General features: G+C 51.3%; 3 protein-coding genes and 2 non-coding genes across 13 annotated transcripts in view; 1 reads left to right on the plus strand and 4 right to left on the minus strand.

Moving 5' to 3' along the window:
* The first annotated feature begins 658 nt into the window (after positions 1 to 658).
* DYNC2I2 (dynein 2 intermediate chain 2) lies at positions 659 to 21,049 on the plus strand. 4 transcript variants are annotated; one of them, XM_061154497.1, is made up of 9 exons: positions 659 to 856; positions 10,421 to 10,669; positions 17,626 to 17,735; positions 18,253 to 18,410; positions 18,905 to 19,014; positions 19,494 to 19,661; positions 19,876 to 20,108; positions 20,401 to 20,558; positions 20,745 to 21,049. In XM_061154497.1, exons 1-9 carry the CDS (start codon positions 671 to 673, stop codon positions 20,981 to 20,983), a joined length of 1,611 nt encoding a protein of 536 aa, XP_061010480.1. In that variant the 5' UTR covers positions 659 to 670; the 3' UTR covers positions 20,984 to 21,049. The 4 variants fall into 4 exon arrangements, with proteins under 4 accessions (XP_061010480.1, XP_061010481.1, XP_061010484.1 ...); XM_061154498.1 differs by having other exon boundaries at positions 10,421 to 10,642; XM_061154501.1 differs by having other exon boundaries at positions 19,876 to 20,085; positions 20,745 to 20,881.
* On the minus strand, positions 9,302 to 9,810 carry LOC133064428 (small ribosomal subunit protein uS19-like). Its single transcript, XM_061154502.1, has one exon. It carries the CDS (start codon positions 9,776 to 9,778, stop codon positions 9,341 to 9,343), a length of 438 nt encoding a protein of 145 aa, XP_061010485.1. The 5' UTR covers positions 9,779 to 9,810; the 3' UTR covers positions 9,302 to 9,340.
* Positions 14,486 to 14,601, minus strand: LOC133065764 (U5 spliceosomal RNA). The gene has a single exon (XR_009695012.1). It is a non-coding gene; the product is annotated as a U5 spliceosomal RNA (small nuclear RNA).
* LOC133065673 (U6 spliceosomal RNA) lies at positions 15,998 to 16,101 on the minus strand. The gene has a single exon (XR_009694944.1). It is a non-coding gene; the product is annotated as a U6 spliceosomal RNA (small nuclear RNA).
* Positions 21,047 to 21,723, minus strand: part of SPTAN1 (spectrin alpha, non-erythrocytic 1) — a 59,469-nt gene continuing 58,792 nt past the window's right edge. For all 6 annotated transcript variants that reach the window (XM_061154496.1, XM_061154495.1, XM_061154494.1 and 3 more), the window contains one exon: positions 21,047 to 21,511. In XM_061154496.1, the coding sequence (XP_061010479.1) occupies positions 21,386 to 21,511 (126 nt within the window). In that variant the 3' untranslated portion in view covers positions 21,047 to 21,385. The remainder of the gene's footprint in view (positions 21,512 to 21,723) is intronic.

Consider the following 21,723-nt stretch of genomic DNA (forward strand, 5'->3'; position numbering starts at 1 on the left):
ATTTATCAAGATCAACATATACGGTAGACACTCAATAATTGGTTGTTGTTCGAGTCTTTAACTTCGGTTTAACAAGCATTTTTTCTACATTCTACTTCATTTGGGCCTCCCAACTACTCAACCACACTCTGGATCCATATATGGATATTTAAAATCTCCATTCTATTGAGGCAGAAACCGAGGCTCAGAGAGCGAGCACTTGGTTTCGAGGTGGCCGCCAACTGGGGCTCTCCTGGAGCGCTCGGCTACTCCGCCAGCTCGGCAGCCCCAGGCCCCACAACTCTAAAGCCCGTCGCGGCCGCAGCCTCCCGCCCTCCCTTCTGCGCCGGGCCGCTCGGCGCCATCTTTGAACTTGGCACGGGTGCCTCGCTTCCGTACTTCCCTCCCCTCCCAGAGTAGCCGCGAAAGCCCCAAGCGTGCTCCCTCTGCGGTTGGAGAAGCCAAAGACTGGCAATGGTTGTCGCATCATGGGAAAAGAATAATTTATCTCTTCTTCTCGGGTGTTGGAGCGTGCGCTCTGACAAACTCAAAAATGGCGCCGATAGCCTCACTACCCCAGCCTTCCGCTCTGGAGGCACGGGGGCGAAGGTCACGGCGGACTGCGTCGGTGCGAGGCGGGGAGGTGGGGAGGCGGGGAGGTGGGGGGGGTGGGGCCGGCGGAGCCGTCTCCATGGCAACCAGCGCGCAACCCGGGCTGCTCGGCCTGGCGGGAAGCGCAGGAGGTGAGGCGCTGGCGACAAACGGGACTGCGAGCACCGAGGGCCCCGAGCGGCCTGGGCCGCCTCAGGACGAGACCCTGGGCGTGGTGTCCGTGCCCTCGCAGTGGAGGGGCGTCCAGGGCATCCGCGGGGAGACGGTGAGGGCGCGGCGCGCCTCGGGGTGACGCGGGCGGGAGGGCGAGGGACGTCGCGCGGCAGCTGGGCCAGGTTATTTTTATATTTTAACCCACAGAAACTAACCCTAGTTAGTTTCTCACGTCTCAATTTCCCTAATCTTTGAGTAGCAACCAAAAGGGTTTTTAAAGGCTCTAAAGACTCCAGATTTTGAAGGATTTTGTGTGACCTGCAGTTTTTAGGCATTTCAAACTAACTTTTACTTAAAAAAAAAAAAAGACCAAACTGCAACTTAAGGTCGAGATACACACGTTTTCTAGTACGTCGTTTAATCCAAAGCACACAAACGAGGTTGTCTGAACCGAGGGCAGGGCTTCTGGGTGCCAGGGCTCCTGAGGGATCTGTGTGTGTGGACTTTGAGCACTGCTGTGTCCCTGGGGATTCCTCAGTCATCAGTGGGTGAGCTCCCTCCTGGAGATTATATGGGGCGCTTGTCTGCAGTGGACAGAAAGTAAACAGTGCAGGTAAGAAGTAAATATACAGTGTGTTAGAGGTGAATAGTGCCATAGACGAAAGAAAAAGGGTGAGGGATTAGAAAGATTGGGTTGGGGAGTGAAAGGGTTGTTTGCAGGGTGGTTGCACCCTCATTGAGAGGGTGGTGTTCCAGCAAAGACTTGGAGCAGTGAGAGTTGCTGCTGCTAAGTCGCTTCAGTCGTGTCCGACTCTGTGCGACCCCATAGACGGCAGCCCACCAGGCTCCCCTGTCCCTGGGATTCTCCAGGCAAGAACACTGGAGTGGGCCGCCATTTCCTTCTCCAGTGCATGAAAGTGAAGTCGCTCAGTCGTGTCCGACTCTTCACAACCCCATGGACTGCAGCCTGCCAGGCTCCTCTGCCCATGGGATTTTCCAGGCAAGAGTACTGGAGTGGGTTGCCATTGCCTTCTCCGCAGTGAGAGGTAGTCAAGATTATTTGAGGTAGAACAGCCCAGGGAGTGCAAAGTGCAAGTGCAAAGGTCCTGCGGTCGAAGCAAAGCTGGTGTGTGTGAGGAGGCAGGTGGGGCTGGAGAGGAATGAGAAGGCAAGGATGGTCACAGGTGAGGTCAGAGAGGGTAAGGAGAGGCAGAGCAAGTATAGGCTTGCAGGTCATTTTAAGGATGTTAGCTTTCCCTCAGTGAAAATGAGCATTGGAAGGGGGCTGCATGTTTCCCACAGAGGAAATTGAGGCTTTGCTTTCTACACAGATGAGAGGTCCTGCAGAAGACAATTTCCTCACCAACACCAGTATCAGTGAGATTTCCATGAAGTCTTACCCTCTCTCCTCTTTAATTTTAAAATTTTATTTTTGGCCATACCACACAGCATGTGGGATCACAACCTGAGCCTCCTACAGTAGAGGCTCGGAGTCTTAAAAACACTGGAACACCAGGGAATCCTTAAAGTTGTAACTCTTGATTAACTCTTCAGGATGAAATGGTTGGATGGCATCACAGACTCAATGGATATGAGTTTGAGCAAGCTCAGGGAGTTGTTGTGGAGAAGGCAGTGGCACCCCACTCCAGTACTCTTGCCTGGAAAATCCCATGGACGGAGGAGCCTGGTGGGCTGCAGTCCATGAGGTCGCAAAGAGTTGGACACGACTGAGCAACTTCACTTTCACTTTTCACTTTCATGCACTGGAGAAGGAAATGGCAACCCACTCCAGTGTTCTTGCCTGGAGAATCCCAGGGATGGGGGCGCCTGGTGGGCTGCCGTCTATGGGGTCGCAGAGAGTAGGACACGACTGAAGTGACTTAGCAGCAGCAGCAGCAAGGAGTTGGTGATGGACAGGGAAGCCTGGCATGCTGCAGTCCATGGGGTCTCGAAGAGTCGGACCGACTGAACGACTGAACTGAACTCGAGGACAAGTTTCTTGCCTCAGGCCAGCAGTCTGCAGGTCTCAAGCCAGATTTGATCTGGCTTCAGAACACTTCCCACTTCATCATACTGGATAGAAAAGATTCTAATTAAAAAGCAAAGGCAGGACTTCCCCAGTGCCCCAGTGGTTAAGACTCCTTGCTTCCAATGCAGGGGGCATGGGTTTGATCCCTGATCAGGGAAGTTCCACATGCTGTGTGGCACGGCCAAAAAAAAAAAAAAAAGCAAAGATAGTAGATATTTTAGTTATTTCTGTTCATCTTTATTGAAGGTAAAAAGAGTGAGATTGAGGCATATTTTCTTGTACCTAGAATTTGAACCAGTAGGGCTCCAAGAACTGATTCTAATACTTGAGGTGTAAAGCTTTCATCTTAGGTGGTTCACTTAAATCAGTCTCTGCTGTTTTATTGAAGAATGTTATGTGTCAGTCTCTGCTGTTTTATTTAAGTATGTGTGTGTGAAAGTCACTCAGTCGTGTCCTACTCTTTGTGACCCCATTGACTATACAGTCCATGGCATTCTCTAGGCCAGAATATTGGAGTGGCTAGCCTTTCCCTTCTCCAGGGGACCTTCCCAACCCAGGGGTTGAACCCAGGTCTCCCACATTGCAGGCGGATTGTTTACCGGCTGAGCCACAAGGAAAGCCCAAGAATACTGGAGTGGGTAGCCTATCCCTTCTCCAGCGGATCTTCCTGACCAAGGAATTGAACGGGGGTCTCCTGCATTGCTAGCGGATTCTTTACCAACTGATCTATCAGGGAAGCTCGTTTTATAGAAGGGGATTCTTAATTAAGTCGTAAGAGTGTTGGGAGTTCCCTGGTGGTCCAGTGGTTAAGACTCTGCCTTTCCACTGCAGAGGATGTGGATTTGATCCCTGGTCAGGGAGCTAAGATTCTGCAACCTGCCTGGCATGGCCAAAAAAAAAGAAAAAAGATTCTAAGACTGTTGAAGGGGTTCAAAGAAAGAGTTAATTTTCCAGATTAACTTGTTTCTCTTTATAAAAGCTTCTTTGTCCAAAATTTACTTGTTTAACTTATTTATTTTAAATATTTATTAATTTGGATGTGCTGGGTCTTAGCTGTGGCACGCCAGATGTTGTTTAGTTATGACATGTGAACTCTAGCTGTGGCATGTGGAATCTAGTTCCCTGACCAGAGATTGAACCTGAGCATCCTGCACTGGGAGCTCGGAGGGAAGAACCACCAGGGAAGTCCTTGTATCCAAAATTTAGGGAAAAATCTGGATAAGGAAAAATTGGAAATAAAAACCGCCCCATAGTCTTATTTTCCAGCAATTTGGTTTATACCTGCTCCCTCTCTCTTTTGTCTGTTTTCCTCCACTTTTTTTTTTTTTAATGAACTCACACTGTGCATAATATTTTGTAGACCTACTTTTTCACTCACTACGCCCTGAACATCCTTTAAAAAAAATTTTTTTTAAAAATTTTTTTATAACTTCATTTTATTTAACCAGTCCTTTTTGATGAACTGTTTCCAGTTTTTCTCTTATCAGAACCCTGTGATGAGTGTTTTAGCTAAATTTTTAAGTTTATGGTTTTTTTTTTAGTTTGTGTTTTAATTGAAGGTTAATTGCTTTACAAAATTAATTGCTTACAGAATATTTGCTATCAAATATCTTTTAAAAATCAGCCATAGAACACTCTCCGACATAAATCACAGCAAGATCCTCTATGACCCACCTCCCAGAATATTGGAAATAAAAGCAAAACTAAACAAATGGGACCTAATGAAACTTAAAAGCTTTTGCACTACAAAGGAAACTATAAGTAAGGTGAAAAGACAGCCCTCAGATTGGGAGAAAATAATAGCAAATGAAGAAACAGACAAAGGATTAACCTCAAAAATATACAAGCAACTCCTGAAGCTCAATTCCAGAAAAATAAATGACCCAATCAAAAAATGGGCCAAAGATCTAAACAGACATTTCTCCAAAGAAGACATACAGATGGCTAACAAACACATGAAAAGATGCTCAACATCACTCATTATTAGAGAAATGCAAATCAAAACCACAATGAGGTACCATTACACGCCAGTCAGGATGGCTGCTATCCAAACGTCTACAAGCAATAAATGCTGGAGAGGGTGTGGAGAAAAGGGAGCCCTCTTACACTGTTGGTGGGAATGCAAACTAGTACAGCCACTATGGAAAACAGTGTGGAGATATAGAACTGCCATATGACCCAGCAATCCCACTTCTGGGCATACACACTGAGGAAACCAGATCTGAAAGAGACACGTGCACCCCAATGTTCATCGCAGCACTGTTTATAATAGCCAGGACATGGGAGCAACCTAGATGCCCATCAGCAGATGAATGGATAAGGAAGCTGTGGTACATATACACCATGGAATATTACTCAGCCGTTAAAAAGAATTCATTTGAATCAGTTCTAATGAGATGGATGAAACTGGAGCCCATTATACAGAGTGAAGTAAGCCAGAAAGATAAAGAACATTACAGCATACTAACACATATATATGGAATTTAGAAAGATGGTAACGATAACCCTATATGCAAAACAGAAAAAGAGACACAGATGTACAGAACAGACTTTTGAACTCTGTGGGAGAAGGTGAGGGTGGGATGTTTCGAAAGAACAGCATGTATATTATCTATGATGAAACAGATCACCAGCCCAGGTGGGATGCATGAGACAAGTGCTCGGGCCTGGTGCACTGGGAGGACCCAGAGGAATCTGGTGGAGAGGGAGGTGGGAGGGGGGGATCGGGATGGGGAATACGTGTAACTCTATGGCTGATTCATATCAATGTATGACAAAACCCACTGCAATGTTGTGAAGTAATTAGCCTCCAACTAATAAAAAAATAAAAATAAAAATCAGCCATAGGCACACCCATGTTCCCTCCCTCCTTAACCTCCCTCCCATCTCCCTCCCAATCCCACCCTTCTAGATTGTTACAGAGGCCCTTAGCTTAATTTTATATGCAGCTTCTTAATTTTTTTGGTAAGTTCTTTTGGAAAAGCCAGACATTGTTCTTTGCTTGGCCCATGTAGTGATGCAATATTGGAGTGCAATTTTATGTTCCAGTGATGGATTTTTTGTTGTCGTTGTTGAAGTATTAGTGATCTTTGGCTTGATTTAACTTTTCTTGCTTTATCTCGATTTATTCACAGGGTCCTTTACTTTGGGTTCAGACCAGGCTTTGAGTGCATGGGGACCCTTTAGGGACTTGGCCTCGGGCCAGTCAAGTGATCTGCAAAGTGGGTCTTGTTAGAATACTTAAATGTGGAATTAAATGAGATTGCTAATAAGAAAACAGTTTGAGACTGACCCCCAGTTCTGTTCAGGTTTGGGGGGGCTCATGTCTAAGTGTTTGAGATGAAGGGCTCCTAATTGCTTCAATCCTGGTCTCTGCTTTTTTGAACTTGGCCAACACTGGAATGCCCTGGAGACTCTTGAAAAATATGAATATCTGGTCCCTACTTCCAGGGATTCTGGTTTAATTGGTATGTGGTCTGACTTGGGAATCTGGATTTATAAAAGCTCCTCAGGTTATTGTCATAACGTGAGTGGCAAAACTTGAGGACCATTAATTTAATCCACCCTCCTTTCCAGCAGTGTTACCTTTCTGAAGCCTGTTTGAATCCTGTCAGAATGTAGAGTGGGGGACTTCCCTGGTGGTCCAGTGATTAAGACTCTGTTGTTCCAATGCAGGGGGCACAGTTTCAATGTGTGGTCAGGGAACTAAGATCCCAGATGCCGCAAGGTGAAAAAAAATATATATAGGGTGCATTCTTTTCTTGTGGTAAGATACAGACATGTACCCTTTTCTTGTGGTAAGATACATACACATTTTACCATATTAAAGTGTACAGTTCAGTGGTGTTAAATACCTTCACAACATGCAGCCATCACTGCCATCTAGTTCTGAAACTTTCTATCAGCAGATGCATTCACTTTGGGCATTCAAGTCTGTCTCTGGACTGTGAGCTCCCAGAGGGCAGGGAGTGGGTCTTGTGTAATTTTGCGTCTCTCAGAGGCCTCCGGGAAATACTGAATGGAATCCTTTTCTTGTGTCCCGTCATCCACAGCCTAATTCTGCTGAATTTCTCCCCTCCTGCTTTGAGTTAAACTTGCCTACCTGTCCACTCCTCCCTCTTCCTGTACCTGGGGCTGCTTCCTCGCCTTTGTGGGTTCTGTAGCAGATTACACCCCCTGCTGGAGGGGTTTGCTTTTAACCTGAGGTTTGGCCCCTCACAAGTTTTCAGGCATTAGATTTGTGGTTCTCAACCTTTTGAAGTTTGCTAATAGTTTTGATACTAAAGTTGTTTTTTTTTTTTTTTAAGACACATGTGAAGACACCACCAGAGTAGCCGGCAACAATTATAAGTCAGAGGTGTTGTGGCATGACAGGGCCTCCCGGCTTCGGTGAAAATGTTGATCACTTGTGTTCATTGGTTAACTCTCAGCTCCAGGTCATCCTTTGAGTAACTGTCTGCTACCCTGCTATACGGCCTTCCCGCATAGCTCAGTTGGTAAAGAATCTTCCTGCAGTGCAGGAGACCTGGGTTCAATTCCAGGTTGGGAAGATTCTCTGGAGGCAGAAATGGCAACCCACTCCAGTATTCTGGCTTGGGGAATCCCATGGACAGAGGATCCTGGTATGGGGTCCCAAGAGTTGGTCACGACTTAGCGACTAAACCCCCACCACCCTGATATATTCGAGGCAAGGTCAAATGAACAGGAGATCATACCCTGAAGTACTTTAATATTGGTTCTGGGTTCAGTTACCCTCATACTCTTGGAGGTCTCACATGAGTGAGACAGGAGACAATGTAAATGTCCATGTTGCATCACAAAATCCACTCAGCTTATTTTGTTTTCTTTTTTCGCTGTGCGCCGAGGCTTGCAGGACCTTAGTCCCCTGACCACGAATGGAACCCAGGCCCCAGCAGCCATAGCGCCAAGTCCTAACCACTGGACCACCAGGGAATTCCCATCAGTTTTGTTTATTTATTAAATTTTGGCTGTGCTGGGTCTTGGTTGCTGCTCGCGGACTTTCTCTGGTAGAGGTGAGCAGGGGCCGCTCTCTCGTTGAGAAGCACGGCCTTCTCATTGCAGTGGCTCTGTTGTGGAGCGTGGGTTCCAGGCTCGTGGGCTTCAGTCGTGGCTGTGCGTGAGTTCAGTAGTTGTGGCGGGCTTAATTGCCCGAGGCAGGTGAAATCTTCCCCGGCCAGGGTTTGAACCGGCGTTCCCTGCTCTGAGTGGTGGATTCTTAACCATTAGACCACCAGGGAGTTCCCGTCAACATTGTATCCAAGATATTCCCTTGGTACAGTTTCTGCTCCTTAACATCAGGAGTCTCACAGCGTATCCCGTTCTGTTGGCATGCTGATAAAGAGCTGCTGAGCTAGGTCAGGAACCATCTCAGCTCCCGTCACGCCCAGGTGTCGTCAGGTGTGTGTGCGGGACTCAGAGAGGGAAGGACATGGAAGGGAGGGCCGGGAAGGGGGACTTCTGGGAGCCGTGTTCACACTGGCGGCGTTTCTCAGCCCCTGACGAGGAGCCCTGTCTCCCACTGTCCTCCCCAGCGGCCCTCCTGTGGGGCCAGCCCCTTTCCTTTGGGCTCTGTTGATACTCACCTGGTGCTTAAGAAGCCCAAACGGGGGAGAATGGGGGTCCGGGCCCCGTCCCTGTCCTGTAGGTGCAGGTGCCTGGTAAGCGGCCACATGAGGAGAGCCTCTCGTGGGTGACAGGAATCTCAGTCGTGTAGGAGCCCTCACTGGTAAAGGTTGTTCGTGTCCTCCAGAAAGGGAGGAGGCTGCGTCTCCTTCCCTGATGTGATGTCTGTCCCTCTGCCCAGCTAAACAGGGGACAAGGAACTGGAGATGGGTGGCAGGGTGGAGGGAAGTGGGAGCTGGGGAGCAGGCTGCCTCCCGCCAAGCAGCTCCCCACAGACACGCATGTGTCCTGATCACGGGACACCTTGGAAGGTACCCCGCTAGAGAGGGCTGTGGCCAAGGGAGGGAGAAGAGGGGTGTTCTGCTACCCCGGTGAAACCCAGGTCCTCAGATTCAAGTGTGGGGGGAACGACATGAGCGCTGTGTGCACCTGGAGGGCAGAGGTGATGGGCTCTGGGCCCTGGGGTGTGGCTGCAGGAAGCATACAGATGGGATCTGAGTACCCGCCCCGTGGCATCACCTGGGGGCTTGTTAGCAAAGACCCCATCCTAAACCAGTGAACCAGAAGCTCTGTGGATGGGGAGGAGGCGGCAGTTTGTCCCTTAGCCAGCCTCCTGGTGGTTCTATGACCCTGCTCGGGGAGGCCACCCGTCTAGCGTGGTCTCTGAGGTCCTTTTCCACTCTGGAGTCAGGGGTGCAGCTCAGGTGTGTTGGGAGGGTGAAATGAGGGGCTGTGTGCTCCGTATGAGCTGGTGGTGGTCACTGCCCAGGGGAGTGAGGGGGCTCGGCCTTCAGCCACAGTGTCCCGGACCTCTGTCCGTTCTCTGTGTCCTTCTGTATTTCCTCAATTTAGAACACATCTCTTCAATCTCTGTTTTTTTTTTTTTTTTTTTTAGAGAAATCTCTGCTTTTATTGGCCAGCAGGTTACTTGAGGGGGATGAAGCGGGAGGAATGGGTAGCCCTGATACCGGGCCGGCCGTGTTTCACGGGCTTGTAGGTGATGGAGAACTCGCCCAGGTAGTGGCCAATCATCTCAGGCTTGATTTCCACCTGGTTGAAGGTCTTGCCGTTGTAGATGCCCACCATGCTGCCCACTATCTCGGGCAGAATGATCATGTCGCGCAGGTGCGTCTTCACGACCTCGGGCTTCTCCATGGGCGGCGCATCTTTCTTGGCCTTGCGCAGCCGCTTCAGCAGCGAGTGCTGCTTCCTCCGCAGGCCGCGGTTCAGCCGCCGTCGCTGGCGCGCACTGTATAGCTGCGTCAGTTGCTCATAGGACATGTCCAGCAGCTGGTCGAGGTCTACGCCGCGGTAGGTGAACTTGCGGAAGGTCCGCTTCTTCTTCTGTTCCACTTCCGCCATCTTGCCGGTTCTTCTCAATCTCTGTTTTAACAGGTATTAAAAGGGGTGTGTCTCACAGCTGATGTGTATACTTACAGTTTCCTCCTGAAGAGCTGTTACTAAATAATTGGTATGTTTTATAACCAATAGTCAAGGAGCTCTATTAATAGAAGGTGTATATATATTTAATTTCTTTTTATTTGGCTGTGCTGGGTCTTTGTGGCATATGAACTCTTCTTTGAGGCATGTGGGATCTAGTTCCCTGAACAGGGATCCAACCTGGGGCTGCCTGCCTTGGGAGCGCAGAGTCTTAGCCACTGGATCACCAGGAGGTCCCTAGGAGGTATATTTTTAATAGGAAAGTGACTGTCTTCTACTCATGTTCTTGACGTTTTCCCACTGCCTTTTGACACCACGTGAGTAGGTTTCACTGGCTGGTCAGGGTTACTCCCTGTGGGTCATCTCCACTCACACCACACCAATTGGGTTCCTCCCAAGGAAGATGGGCTAGTTACTAGAGGAAGGGGATGGACATCAGGCAGACAGAGTGAACAGTGGTCCTTTTGCCCAAAGATAAACAGCAGCTGTGGGCGGGTGAGTGCCTGGGCAGGTGGTGCTGTGAGGAGAGCTGGCTGGTGACTGCGTTTCGATCTCCTCCTCCAGAAAAGTTGCCAGACGGCCAGCATTGCCACCGCTGAAGCATCCGTGCAGGCCCGGAAGCATGTGGATGCTGAGGTGCAGACCGAGGTCCCCGAGCCAGTCAGCCTGGCATCTGTGCCTCGGTACAACGGCCCCCGGCTTGCGGCCTTTCTCCGGAAAGTGGAGGCCATGGTTACCCGAGAGCTGAACAAGAATTGGCAGAGCCATGCGTTCGACGGCTTCGAGGTGAACTGGGCCGAGCAGCAGCAGACGGTAGGGATGGGCTGGTACAGGCCTGGCATGCCTGGGTTGGGGCTTTAGCTCATCTTAAGTCCTTCCTTTGTGCCACCCAATAACAGTGTATATGCTAAGTCACTTCAGTCGTGTCTGACTTCTTTGCGACCCTATAGATTATAGCTTGCCAAGCTCCTCTGTCCATGGGATTCTCCAGGCAAGAGTACTGGAGTGGGTTGCCATACCCTCCTCCAGGGGATCTTCCCCACCCAGAGATCAAACTAGCATCTCCTGCATTAGCAGTCAGGTTCTTCACCAGTAATGCCACCTGGGAAGCCCCGGCCCATCAAATAAATAGGAACACCAATAACAATCATAACAGCATTCACCAAGCTCTGAATAAGAGCTTGCCAGACACTAAGCTAAGAGGTCACTGGGCCTTCCCTGCTGCCCTTGAGGGTGGTGCCTTGTTATTTCCATTTACTGCTAGTAGGCGGTAGAGGCAGGGTTTGAGCTTGGACAGTCTCACTCTGGGTCTTATTTTCTTGACCACTCAGCTGTGTTTCCCCAGGCACGCTCTGTGCCAACTCATCTGTCCCTCTGGACGGCCTGGTGAGGTAGTTCTTTTCTGATCTCCATCTTATTATTTTTTGTCCACGCTGGTTCCCTGACCAGGAGTCTAACTCGGGGCCCTTGGCAGAGAAAGGGCAGGACCGCCAGGGAATTCCTGTGATCTCCATTTCTTAGATGAGATTCAGAGAGGCTAAGGGACGTGTCCGCAGTCACACAGCCGTGACTGGCTGAGCTGGAGTTTGAGTCCCAGTCTCTCTGGTTTCACTATTGCGCTCTAGTGACTTCTGCATTGCCAAGCCTTTTCTGGTCTCGAGGCAGAGCTCAGAACAGTCATCCTGTAAACACAAATGTCCAGTTGGAGTCACCGCTTTGAGATCAGAAGCCTCTGAACGAAGGCGGGCCCTTGACTTTTGCTCCACCCTGGTGTTGCCTGTGGACAGGCCGCTGACTGAGCAGTAAAGGCTTTTCTTTTTTTTTTTTTAAAGGCTTTTCTTATGCATTGTTTTCTTCCTGGAGAAATGGAGATGAGTAGCTCTGTGTTCAGAGGTCATAGCCCTTCTCTCCTGGCCTTCTTCTTCTGTCTGTTTCTGGATATACAGCTGCCCTGTTCCCACTAAATCACTGATAGGTTTGGGAGAGTGGATTTGTTTGAGAGAAGTCCTCAAAATACCTCTGAAAAACAGTTGCCAAGGCCACAAGGAAGTGTGGAGTCTTCGTTATCTTTTAAAGTGGAGCACAAGAAGGTCATGAACATTAAAATCCGGGCTCAGCAGCCCCCTTTTACAGTTGCATTCAAAGAGGGTGAACTGTTGGTTTTTTGTTTGTTGGATTCTTTTTTTTTTTTTTTGTATGTGTCTGAGGCTTAGTCGAGGCATGTGGGATCTAGTTCCCTGACCAGGGATCAAACCCAGATCCCCTGCATTGGGAGCACAGAGTCTTAGCCACTGGACCACCAGGGAAGTCCCAAGGGCTTGTTCTTAATTGTTAAGGCGTTTCCACCTTTCTGTGCATTAGTTTGGTCCACCCTTATATTACTTTCTCCCCCTTTAAATCCTCTTCGCAGGCCAGCAAAGGAGATACAGACATAAAGGACAGACTTTTGGACATAGCTGGGGGCAGAGGGGGGTGGGGTGGGAAGAGAGGGTGGGGTGATTTGAGAGAGAAACACTGAAACATTCATGTTACCATATGTAAAATAGATAGCCAGTGGGAACCCCAGAGGTGCTCTGTGACAACCTAAAGGGGTGAGATGGGGAGCGAAGTTTAAGAGGGAGAGGACAGGGACTTCCCCGGTGGTCCAGTGGCTAAGACTCCGTGCTGCCAACGCAGGGGGCCCAGCGTCCATCCCTGATCAGGGAACTAGATCCCACAAACCACAGCTAAGATCTAGTGCAGCTAAATAAATAAAAATAAATTTAAAAAAAAGAAGGGGGACGTATGTATGCCTATGCCTGATTCATGTTGATACATGGCAGAAACCGTCACAATTTTGTAGTTATCCTCTGATTAAAAATAAAAATAAATGTGCAAAACAGGAAAAATAAATACTTGTTTCTGATTACAAAAGCACTGCGTGTTCATTTTAACAAACTGAGTGATTGCAAAAATACGGAACATGTAACGTGCGTGGGAACGCTGGTTCAAAGGCCTTTCCCACGTGACGCTGACACAGCACGCTGCTGCTCTTGTCGCCAAGAGCATCTCAGACGGAGGTGGGGAACACTGTACGCGGTGTTTGTGAGCTTTCTGACTCGGCAGAGCTTTCCCGGTCCGTTCCTGTAGAGGAGGGGCCCCAGACCCCCTAGAACCTGCGTGAGGTGCCGCTGAGCAGACAGGCAGCCTTCCTGGGGTCCCCGTTGGTGGACATCCCAGCACAGCTTCGCTTCTAGAAGCATATCTTCCAGAAGCAGTGAGCAGGTGGGGGCTTAGGCAGCACCCCTGGGTGACCGTGGGCGTGTGGGCCTCTCACGGCCCTGAAGTTGCTTTCCTTTTTGAGGGTTGGGCAGAGGAGTTCCTTTCAGATTCTGCTGCTGTGTGGCAGAACTGAAGCGAATCTGTCTCTCTCACGTTGCTTTTCTTTTGCATGAATTTCGTGATGCTTTCTCCCCAGTGGAATTACCGCGCTGGCTGATGCTTCAGGCTGCTCTGTCTCCGCTCCGGCCGTCAGGGTGTCCGCCTCGACATTTCACTGCCGTCCTTGGCCGTCATAGCCCCAGAGAGGCTGAGACGCCGCTCTCAGTGAAGCACTGCGCCTTCACGATTCGAAAATCAGTGATGACTTAGCCAAACCCTTCGGAATTAGAGGTGGGGAGGAGGTCACCTGGGGCGCCCCCTGGAGCCTCTGACCTCTTTACCTTGTCCTGCCCTGTCCCTTGTTTCCACTTGTGTGGCTGACAGTGGTGAGGCGCTGTGACCAGTCTTGGGGTCTTTTCTCTTCAGAAGCGAAGCCTGGTCTGTGTTGTCAGGTTGCTATGGAGACTTGCCCTGTGTCCTTTTTATTTTTATTTATTTATTACCGTTTTAATTTTATTTATTTATTTGGCCATGCAGTATAGCTTGTGGGATTTCAGTTCCCCAACCAGGAGTTGAACCTGGGCCCCCAGCAGTGGAAGCGTGGAGTCCTAAACACCGGAGCACCAAGGAATTCCCTATTATAATTTTTTAAAAAGTGAAGTATAGTTCGGGATTTCCGTGGTGGGCCACTGGTTAAGACTCTGTGTTTCCACTGCAGGGGGTGTGGTTTGGATCCCAGGTAGGGGAACTAAGATCCCACATGCCATTTGGTGTGGCCAAAAAAAAAAGAAAAAATTGAAGTATAGGTAATGTTATATAGCTTCAGATGTACAGCGAAGTGATTCAAGTTTTATGTATGTGTGTGTGTGTGTATAGTGAAAGTGTTAGTCGCTTAGTCATATCCGACTCTTTGTGACCCCACGGAGTGTAGCCTGCCAGGCTCCTCTGTCCATGGAATTGTCCAGGCAAGAGTACTGGAGCAGGTTGCCATTCCGTTCTCCAGGGATCAAACCCGGGGTCTCCTGCATTGTAGGCAGATTCTTTACCACATGAGCCACCAGGGAAGCCCATGTACATATATATACTCACTTTTATGTATATATTCAGTTTTGTACATATGTATAATATGTATATAAATATATATTTTTTCTTTTTTCATATTCCTTTCCATTATAGACTTTTGTCCTTTTTAAACTGCTACATGATGTTTCACCATAAACTCTCTTGGAGTCAGGTTTATTTTATTTTATTTCTTTTTTTTTTTTTTTTAGCCTTGCCAAAGCAAGGCCTCAAAAAATTAGTTTAAGACTCAGAGTTGTTCCTCTCCACGGAAATCTTTAGTAAAAGGCGAAAGATTTATACGATCTGAAGAGAAACCAGAGTATGGAGTCAGGTTTATTGAGGTACGCTTTCCACACAGGTAAATTCTTGCTGTGTGCTGTGTTGGGTCTTGGCAGACACCCACCAGTGAAGGTACAGAGCAGCCCATGTTTCTGTCCCTCTGCCTTCTCATCTTTAGATTTTAAAGTGTACTAATCATTGCAGTTATAAATGCTGTTATGATACATAATGCTTATAGTGTATTTTTTAATATAAACTTTTATTGAATTCATAAAACATGCATAATCACAGGCACAGATTACAAGTGTTCAGGTCCATGATTTTCACACAGTGGAAACATTGGTGGAACCAGAACCCAAAGAGTTTTTCTCATGCCCCCTCTGCCTCCTGGCCCCACCGCTCGACTTTGTTTTAAAATGACAGATTTGTTGAAGACTTTCCTGCTGGTCCAGGGGTGAAGACACCATGCTTCCACTAAGGGGGCACAGGTTCAACCCCTAGTTGGGAAACTAAGATCCGAGTGGCACAACCAAAAAATTAAAAAAAACCCAAAATTTATTGAGATATAGTTTACATCCCATATAATTCACCCATATAAATCATTTAAAGTGTGAAGTGGGTTTTAATATATTTCCAGTAGGGGCTTCCCTGGTGGCTTAGATGGTAGACTGCCTGCAATGTGGGAGACCTGGGTTTGATCCCTGGGTTGGGACTACCCCTGGAGGAGGGCATGGCAACCCACTCCAGTATGCTTGCCTGGAGAACCCCTATGGACAGAGGAGCCTGGAGGGCTACAGTCCATGGGGTCGCAAGGAGTCGGACACGACTAAGCGACAAAGCGCACAGCACAGAGGTGTGTAAGCTTTGCCACAATCCATTTTAGAATATTTTTTCAGTTCAGTTGCTCAGTCGTGTCCAACCCTTTGCGACCCCATGAACTGCAGCACGCCAGGCCTCCCTGTCTATCACCAACTCCCGGAGTTTACTCAAACTCAAGTTCATTGAGTTGGTGATGCCATCCAGCCATCTCATCCTCTGTTGTCCCCTTCTCCTGCTCCCAATCTCTCCCAGCATCAGGGTCTTTTCCGAGTCAACTCTTCGCATGAGGTGGCCAAAGGATTGGAGTTTCAGTTTCAGCATCAGTCTTTCCAATGAACACCCAGGACTGATCTCCTTTAGGATGGACTGGTTGGATCTCCTTGCAGTCCAAGGGACTCTTGAGAGTCTTCTCCGACACCACAGTTCAAAACCATCAATTTTTCGGTGCTCAGCTTTCTTCACAGTCCAACTCTCACATCCATACATGACCACTGGAAAAACCATAGCCTTGACTAGATGGACCTTTGTTGGCAAAGTAATGTCTCTGCTTTTTATTTTTATTATTATTATTATTTTTTACAAATCCACACTTTTATTTATTTTCAAGAAGTTTAAATCCTCAAAAATATGGAATGCTTCACGAATTTGCATGTCATCCTTCTGCAGGGGTGATGCTAATCTCTGTATCATTCCAATTTTAGTATATGTGCTGCCGAAGTGAGCACTGTCTCTGCTTTTTATTTATTTATTTTGTTTGTCTCTGCTTTTTAATATGCTGTCTCGGTTGGTCATAACTTTCCTTCCAAGGAGTAAGCGTCTTTTAATTTCATGGCTGCAGTCACCGTCTGCAGTGATTTTGGAGCCCCAAAAAATAAAGTCTGACACTGTTTCTGCTGTTACTGTGTGGATCACAAAAAACTGGAAAATTCTGAAAGAGATGGGAATACCAGACTACCTGACCTGCCTTTTGAGAAACCTATATGTAGGTCAGGAAGTAACAGTTAGAACTGGACATGGAACAACAAACTGGTTCCAAATAGGAAAAGGAGTACGTCAAGGCTGTCTATTGTCACCCTGCTTATTTAACTTATATGCAGAGTACATCATGAGAAACACTGGGCTGGAAGAAGCACAAGCTGGAATCAAGACTGCCAGGAGAAATGTCAGTAACCTCAGATATGCAGATGATACCACCCTTATGGCAGAAAGTGAAGAGGAACTAAAAAGCTTCTTGACGAAAGTGAAAGAGGAGAGTGAAAAAATTGGCTTAAAGCTCAACATTCAGAATATTTTCATCACCTCCCCAAAAAAGAAATTCATATCCACTAGCACTCACTCCCCATTTCCCCCACAACTCCTGGCAGCTGCTCATCCCCTTTCTGTCTTTAGATTTGTCTCTTCTGGACATCTCACGTGATGGACTCATATAACATATATTTATATATCTCTGTCTACTTAGCAGAATGTTGTCGAGGGTCCTTGTGTTGTAGCGTCTTACAGGATGTCATTCCTTTCTACAGCTGAATTGTTCTCCGTGGTAGGGATATACCACACTTGTCCGTCAGTCTGGACGTTTTTGGCTATCGTGAATAATGCTGTGAACACTCTGTACAAGTGTGTGTCGGCGTGTTTGTTTCCAGTTCTCTTGGGTATGTCCCTCGGAGTGGAATTGCTGGTCCACGTGGTAACTCAACATTTTGCGGAACTGCTGCGCCGTTTTCCACAGTGCCTGCACATTCTGCATTCTCACCAGAGGTGCACAGTGCAGCTTCTGACAGAGTTTGGATTTTTTTTCCATTGAATGGTTTCTCTATTTGGGGTCACGAGGTCAAGAAGGGTGAGACTTTTCGCAGGAGTTTCGGCCTGTGGTGCAGATGAGCCCCTGAAAAGCGTACCGGCCCCTCACTGTGGCCAGCACTGCTGGCCTTCTCCTTAGCTGCTGCTGGCAGCTCTGGGCGGAGCCATAGGGTGCATGTACTCCTGTGACCATTTTTCACCTGTGCAGTCATGTGGCATCCAGGATACTCCAGCTCTGACCTGGAGCCTGGCGTCCGTCTCAGTTCCCGAGGCTCTTCCTTCTGGAAGCATCCTGTTAGGGGGATTGATGGGATGAAGGCTCCACACTGTCCCCGGGCTGGGCAGTGGACTTGAATCCGACCAGAATCAGGAGCCCCACGCCTGAGCCTGCTTTTGCTACCCTGCTGGGTGGCTGTGGGACTCAAAAGTTAGGGATGGTCTGTCTCTTGCAGGTGACCTGCCTACATACCCTGAGCTACCCCCCAGCCCAAGGACAGGGTCTCCACGTGACTGGCGTCTCCTGGAACACCACTGGCTCTGTGGTGGCCTGCGCCTACGGCCGGTGAGTGGCAGCAGGGGTTGGTGTGGGGGATGGGAGGCCCTCAGACCTCATCTGAACCCGTCTCCCTGTCTGCGCAGAGAGGGTGGGCCCAGAGCTTGGCCTTTCTGGGAATCTTCCTTTTCAAGGCTGCCTGAGCCTTGGGTTGGCAGGAAAAGACAGGGAAGTTTCTCCCAGTGTCCAGCTATCAGCAGTGGGCTGTGAGCCCTGGGCCTGCCTCGTCTCTGCAGGTCTGCGTCAGACATGGCCGGCTCCCCGCCCCTGCCACGTGTGGCCCCGGCCCTGGTTCCTGGAGACCCTTTTCCAGGGAAAGTCATGACCTTGGGGTGCCATCTAGGAGCCTCTGCCACTTGGGTACCCAGCACACTGTCTGTGTGTGATGGGGACAGAGACTCATCTGTGTCGGGGCTGTCGGGGGGGACGAGGTGGGTCAGCAGATAGGAGCAAGGTGGGGTGGGGTGGCGTGGGTTGGGATGGACCTGGGCCTCGGGGCCGAGCTAGTGCTGGTGTGTCCCTGCAGGCTGGATGACGGGGACTGGAGCACGCTGAAGTCCTTCGTGTGCACCTGGAATCTGGACCGGCGAGGCCTGAACCCCCAGCAGCCGTCGGCGGTGGTGGAGGTGCCCAGCGCCGTCATGTGCCTGGCCTTCCACCCCACGCAGCCGTCCCACATGGCAGGTGAGCCCGTCACCCTGCGTCACCTCTGCTCCGCATCCCGCAGGGGGTGGCCGAGGCCCTCGGCCCCTGGTTGTGGCCAGAAGCAGGGACCACAGGGGGCCCTGGGCTCAGGTGGGGGCACTGGGCGTAGGAGGAGGAGGAGGCAGGTCCTCAGCTGAGTCTGGGGTGGTGCGGGCCATGCAGAGGTACAGGCTGGTCAGGGCATGAGGCTGGATGAAGCAGGCAGTCTCGGGGCGCTGACCATAGTCATGTGCACACTGGGAAAGGAGGCAGGTGAAGCTGGAGGAACGGTGGGTGCGGGCAGGGATGAGCAGCCAGGTGGTGGGGGCGCTTCCGGGAGGGCACCGCTGGGTAGAGCGGGTGGCCTGGGGACCAGGACTCTTTTCGAGGAAGTGGCCCCACGTCCTAGCGCGGAGGGTGGGAGGGGGCGGGTGCCCGTCTCCAAAGCGGGGCTGTTGGCTGTGGGTGGCTCCCCATGCCCGCTCGGCCTCCAGGTGGACTGTACAGTGGTGAGGTGCTGGTGTGGGACACGAGCCGGCCCGAGGACCCACTGCTCTGGCGCACGGGCCTGACGGACGACACGCACACGGACCCCGTGTACCAGGTCAGGGCAGTGGCCTGCTGGGCGGGGCGGGAGGTACCTTCTCTGGAGCCGGGCCTTGCCGTCCGGGTGCCTGCTCCACAGCGCGGAGCAGGGGAGGGGGCACCCGCTGGCCACCACCCGGGAAGGTCACCAGGGTGTCAGCGGTTGGCCAGCTGCCTCCGGCATCCTTGGAGCTCCTGGGCCCTGAGTCACACTCGCCCCAGAGGGACCCCCCTGGGCCTGGCCCTGCTGGCCGCCTCCATGGAGGCCCTGCCGTCCTGGTTTTCTGCTGGGACTTGGGGGGACCTGGGGGGACCTGGGAACCCTCTGGGTCTGCCCGCTGGTGGGTCAGGTGGCTCCCAGGCCTCCTCAAGAAGTCTCCGGTTTTTTTTTTCCCTCCTGGAAGAGAAGGGGAAGGTCGTGTGGAGGCTGACAGCTGGCCTTGCTGGGAGGTGGGGCAGGTGTCCTCTAGTGACCTGGCTCCTCTCCCGGTCCCCCAGGTGGTCTGGCTCCCGGAGCCCCGGCACAGCCACCGCTTCCAGCTGCTGAGTGTGGCCGCTGACGGGAAGGTGCTGCTCTGGCAGGGGGTCGGGGCTGGCCAGCTGCAGCTGAGCGCGGGCTTCGCCCTGGCCGTGCAGCAGCTCCCCAGGAACACCAAGCTGAAGAAGGTACGAGGGGTGAGGCTGCCACCCCGGCCACAGGCCCACAGGCAGCCCTGGGCCGTGAGACCCCTGACCCAGTGCGCCTTGGGGGCGGGTGGGCAGGTGGGAGGCCACGAGGGCCACGCCTGTGCCCCGGGCTCCTTGGGGACACTGAGCGGGCTCCCACCCCCAGCTCTGCCCTGCTGTTTTTTTCCTCTGCATGTTTTTTTTTCCTCTGCAGCCTTCCCGGGGGGAGACCGAGGTGGGTGCCACGGCGGTGGCTTTCTCCAGCTTCGACCCCAGCCTTTTCGTGCTGGGCACAGAAGGTGGCTTCCCGCTCAAGTGCTCCCTGGCGGCGGCGGAGGCCGCTGTCACGCGCATGCCCAGCTCTGTGCCCCTGCGGGCCCCGGCGCAGTTCACCTTCGCCCCCCACGGCGGCCCCGTCTACTCTGTGAGCTGCTCCCCCTTCCACAGGTAGGGAGGGCTCACAGGGCCTCTGGCACAGGGAGGGCGGGGGAGTCCCACCAGGACTGCCGGAAGAACCTGCCGTCTGCCCTGGGCCCGGGTCTTCCCCAGTGAGCCCCAGTACCCAGAGCTCCCGCGGTTGGCTCCAGGGAATCGGCTCCCTACTTCCGGGGGCTCCACAGGTTTGGGAGTCTAGGGAGGCCTGTCGGGAGCATGACAGCCCAGGAGGAGTCGGGCGGAAAGGCCCCAAACACGCTGGGCCCCCAGCGCTCACCCCCCGCCTACCCTGTGTCCCATCTAGGAATCTCTTCCTGAGCGCAGGGACGGATGGCCACGTCCACCTGTACTCCATGCTGCAGGCCCAGCCCCTGACCTCCCTGCAGCTCTCCCACAAGTACCTGTTTGCTGTGCGCTGGTCCCCGGTGCGCCCCCTGGTGTTTGCGGCTGCTTCTGGGGCAGGTAAGGCACGGACCCCAGGCTTGGATCCACTGAAGGGACATGAGCCCAGCCTGTCCCTGCAGCTGTGGGCTGGGGAGGCTGTGGGTGAGGGTGCCTTCCCTCACGTGGGATGAACTGAGTCACAGCCTTCTCTTGTCTTCGGGAACCGAAGAGGCTCAGTCTCTCACCCCACAACTCTCCCTGAAGGTGACGTGCAGCTGTTTGATCTCCAGAAAAGCTCCCAGAAGCCCACAGTTTCAGTCAAGCAAACTGAGGACGAAAGCCCTGTCTACTGTCTTGAGTTCAACTGCCAGCAGACTCAACTCCTGGCTGCGGGTGATGCCAAGGGCACGGTAAAGGTGTGGCAGCTGAGCAGTGAGTTCACTGAGCAAGGAGCCCGGGAGACAGAGCGCCTGGATCAGCTGGCCTCCGAGGTGGCCAGCTGAGGTGCGGGAGGCTACCTCTGGGCTGTGTGTTTCTGACGGAATCTGAATGAAGACAAGACAAGCTTTTGGGGAAGTCAAGTCATTTATTTGTCGTTTACATGAAAACAAAATTGGGGGAGGGAGAACAAGAGGGAAACTGGCCAGCTGCTCAGATTTTTCTGTAGTCGGAATGGGGCAGCCAGCCGTGAGACAGGAAATGGGTCCCCGCAGCAACGTGGCAATGGCAACTGGACCTAAAGCCGGTTACTGAAGCACCGTTTTCTACTCAATCTTAAACCAAGCTAAGCAAGTTAAGGTTACACTGGAAAGCAACACTGTCTGCAGAGAGCACAGAAAGGAGTTGACATGCAGCAAGGCGACGGCAGGGCAGGCAGCGTGGGCCAGGCTAACCTAGAAGCAGGATCAGTTCACGAAGAGCGAGCGGGTGAACTCGACGTAGTCGAAAGCAGTGGGGAGTTCGCGGCCCTTGCCGTCCACATAGGGCTTCATGTGGGAGACGCAGTAGTCGGCTTGTTCCCGAGTCAGGTTCTGGAGGGAGAGGTACACGTCAGCTGAGCCCCCACCAGCCACACCAACTGTGCTGGGGTGGGGGGCGGTGGGCCCGACTTCAGAAACATCCGTGCCCTAGCTTCTGGATCTCTGCCGCTAGTAGCCTTGGCCTGGACTGAGTTTCACTTGAAAACGGGCTAAAAGGGCCTGCACACAGCAGCTGAGGCTACTGGGGGCTGCAACTCCAGACT

This window comes from Dama dama, chromosome 11 (assembly GCF_033118175.1).
Source record: "Dama dama isolate Ldn47 chromosome 11, ASM3311817v1, whole genome shotgun sequence".
In the NCBI taxonomy this organism is placed as follows: domain Eukaryota; kingdom Metazoa; phylum Chordata; class Mammalia; order Artiodactyla; family Cervidae; genus Dama; species Dama dama.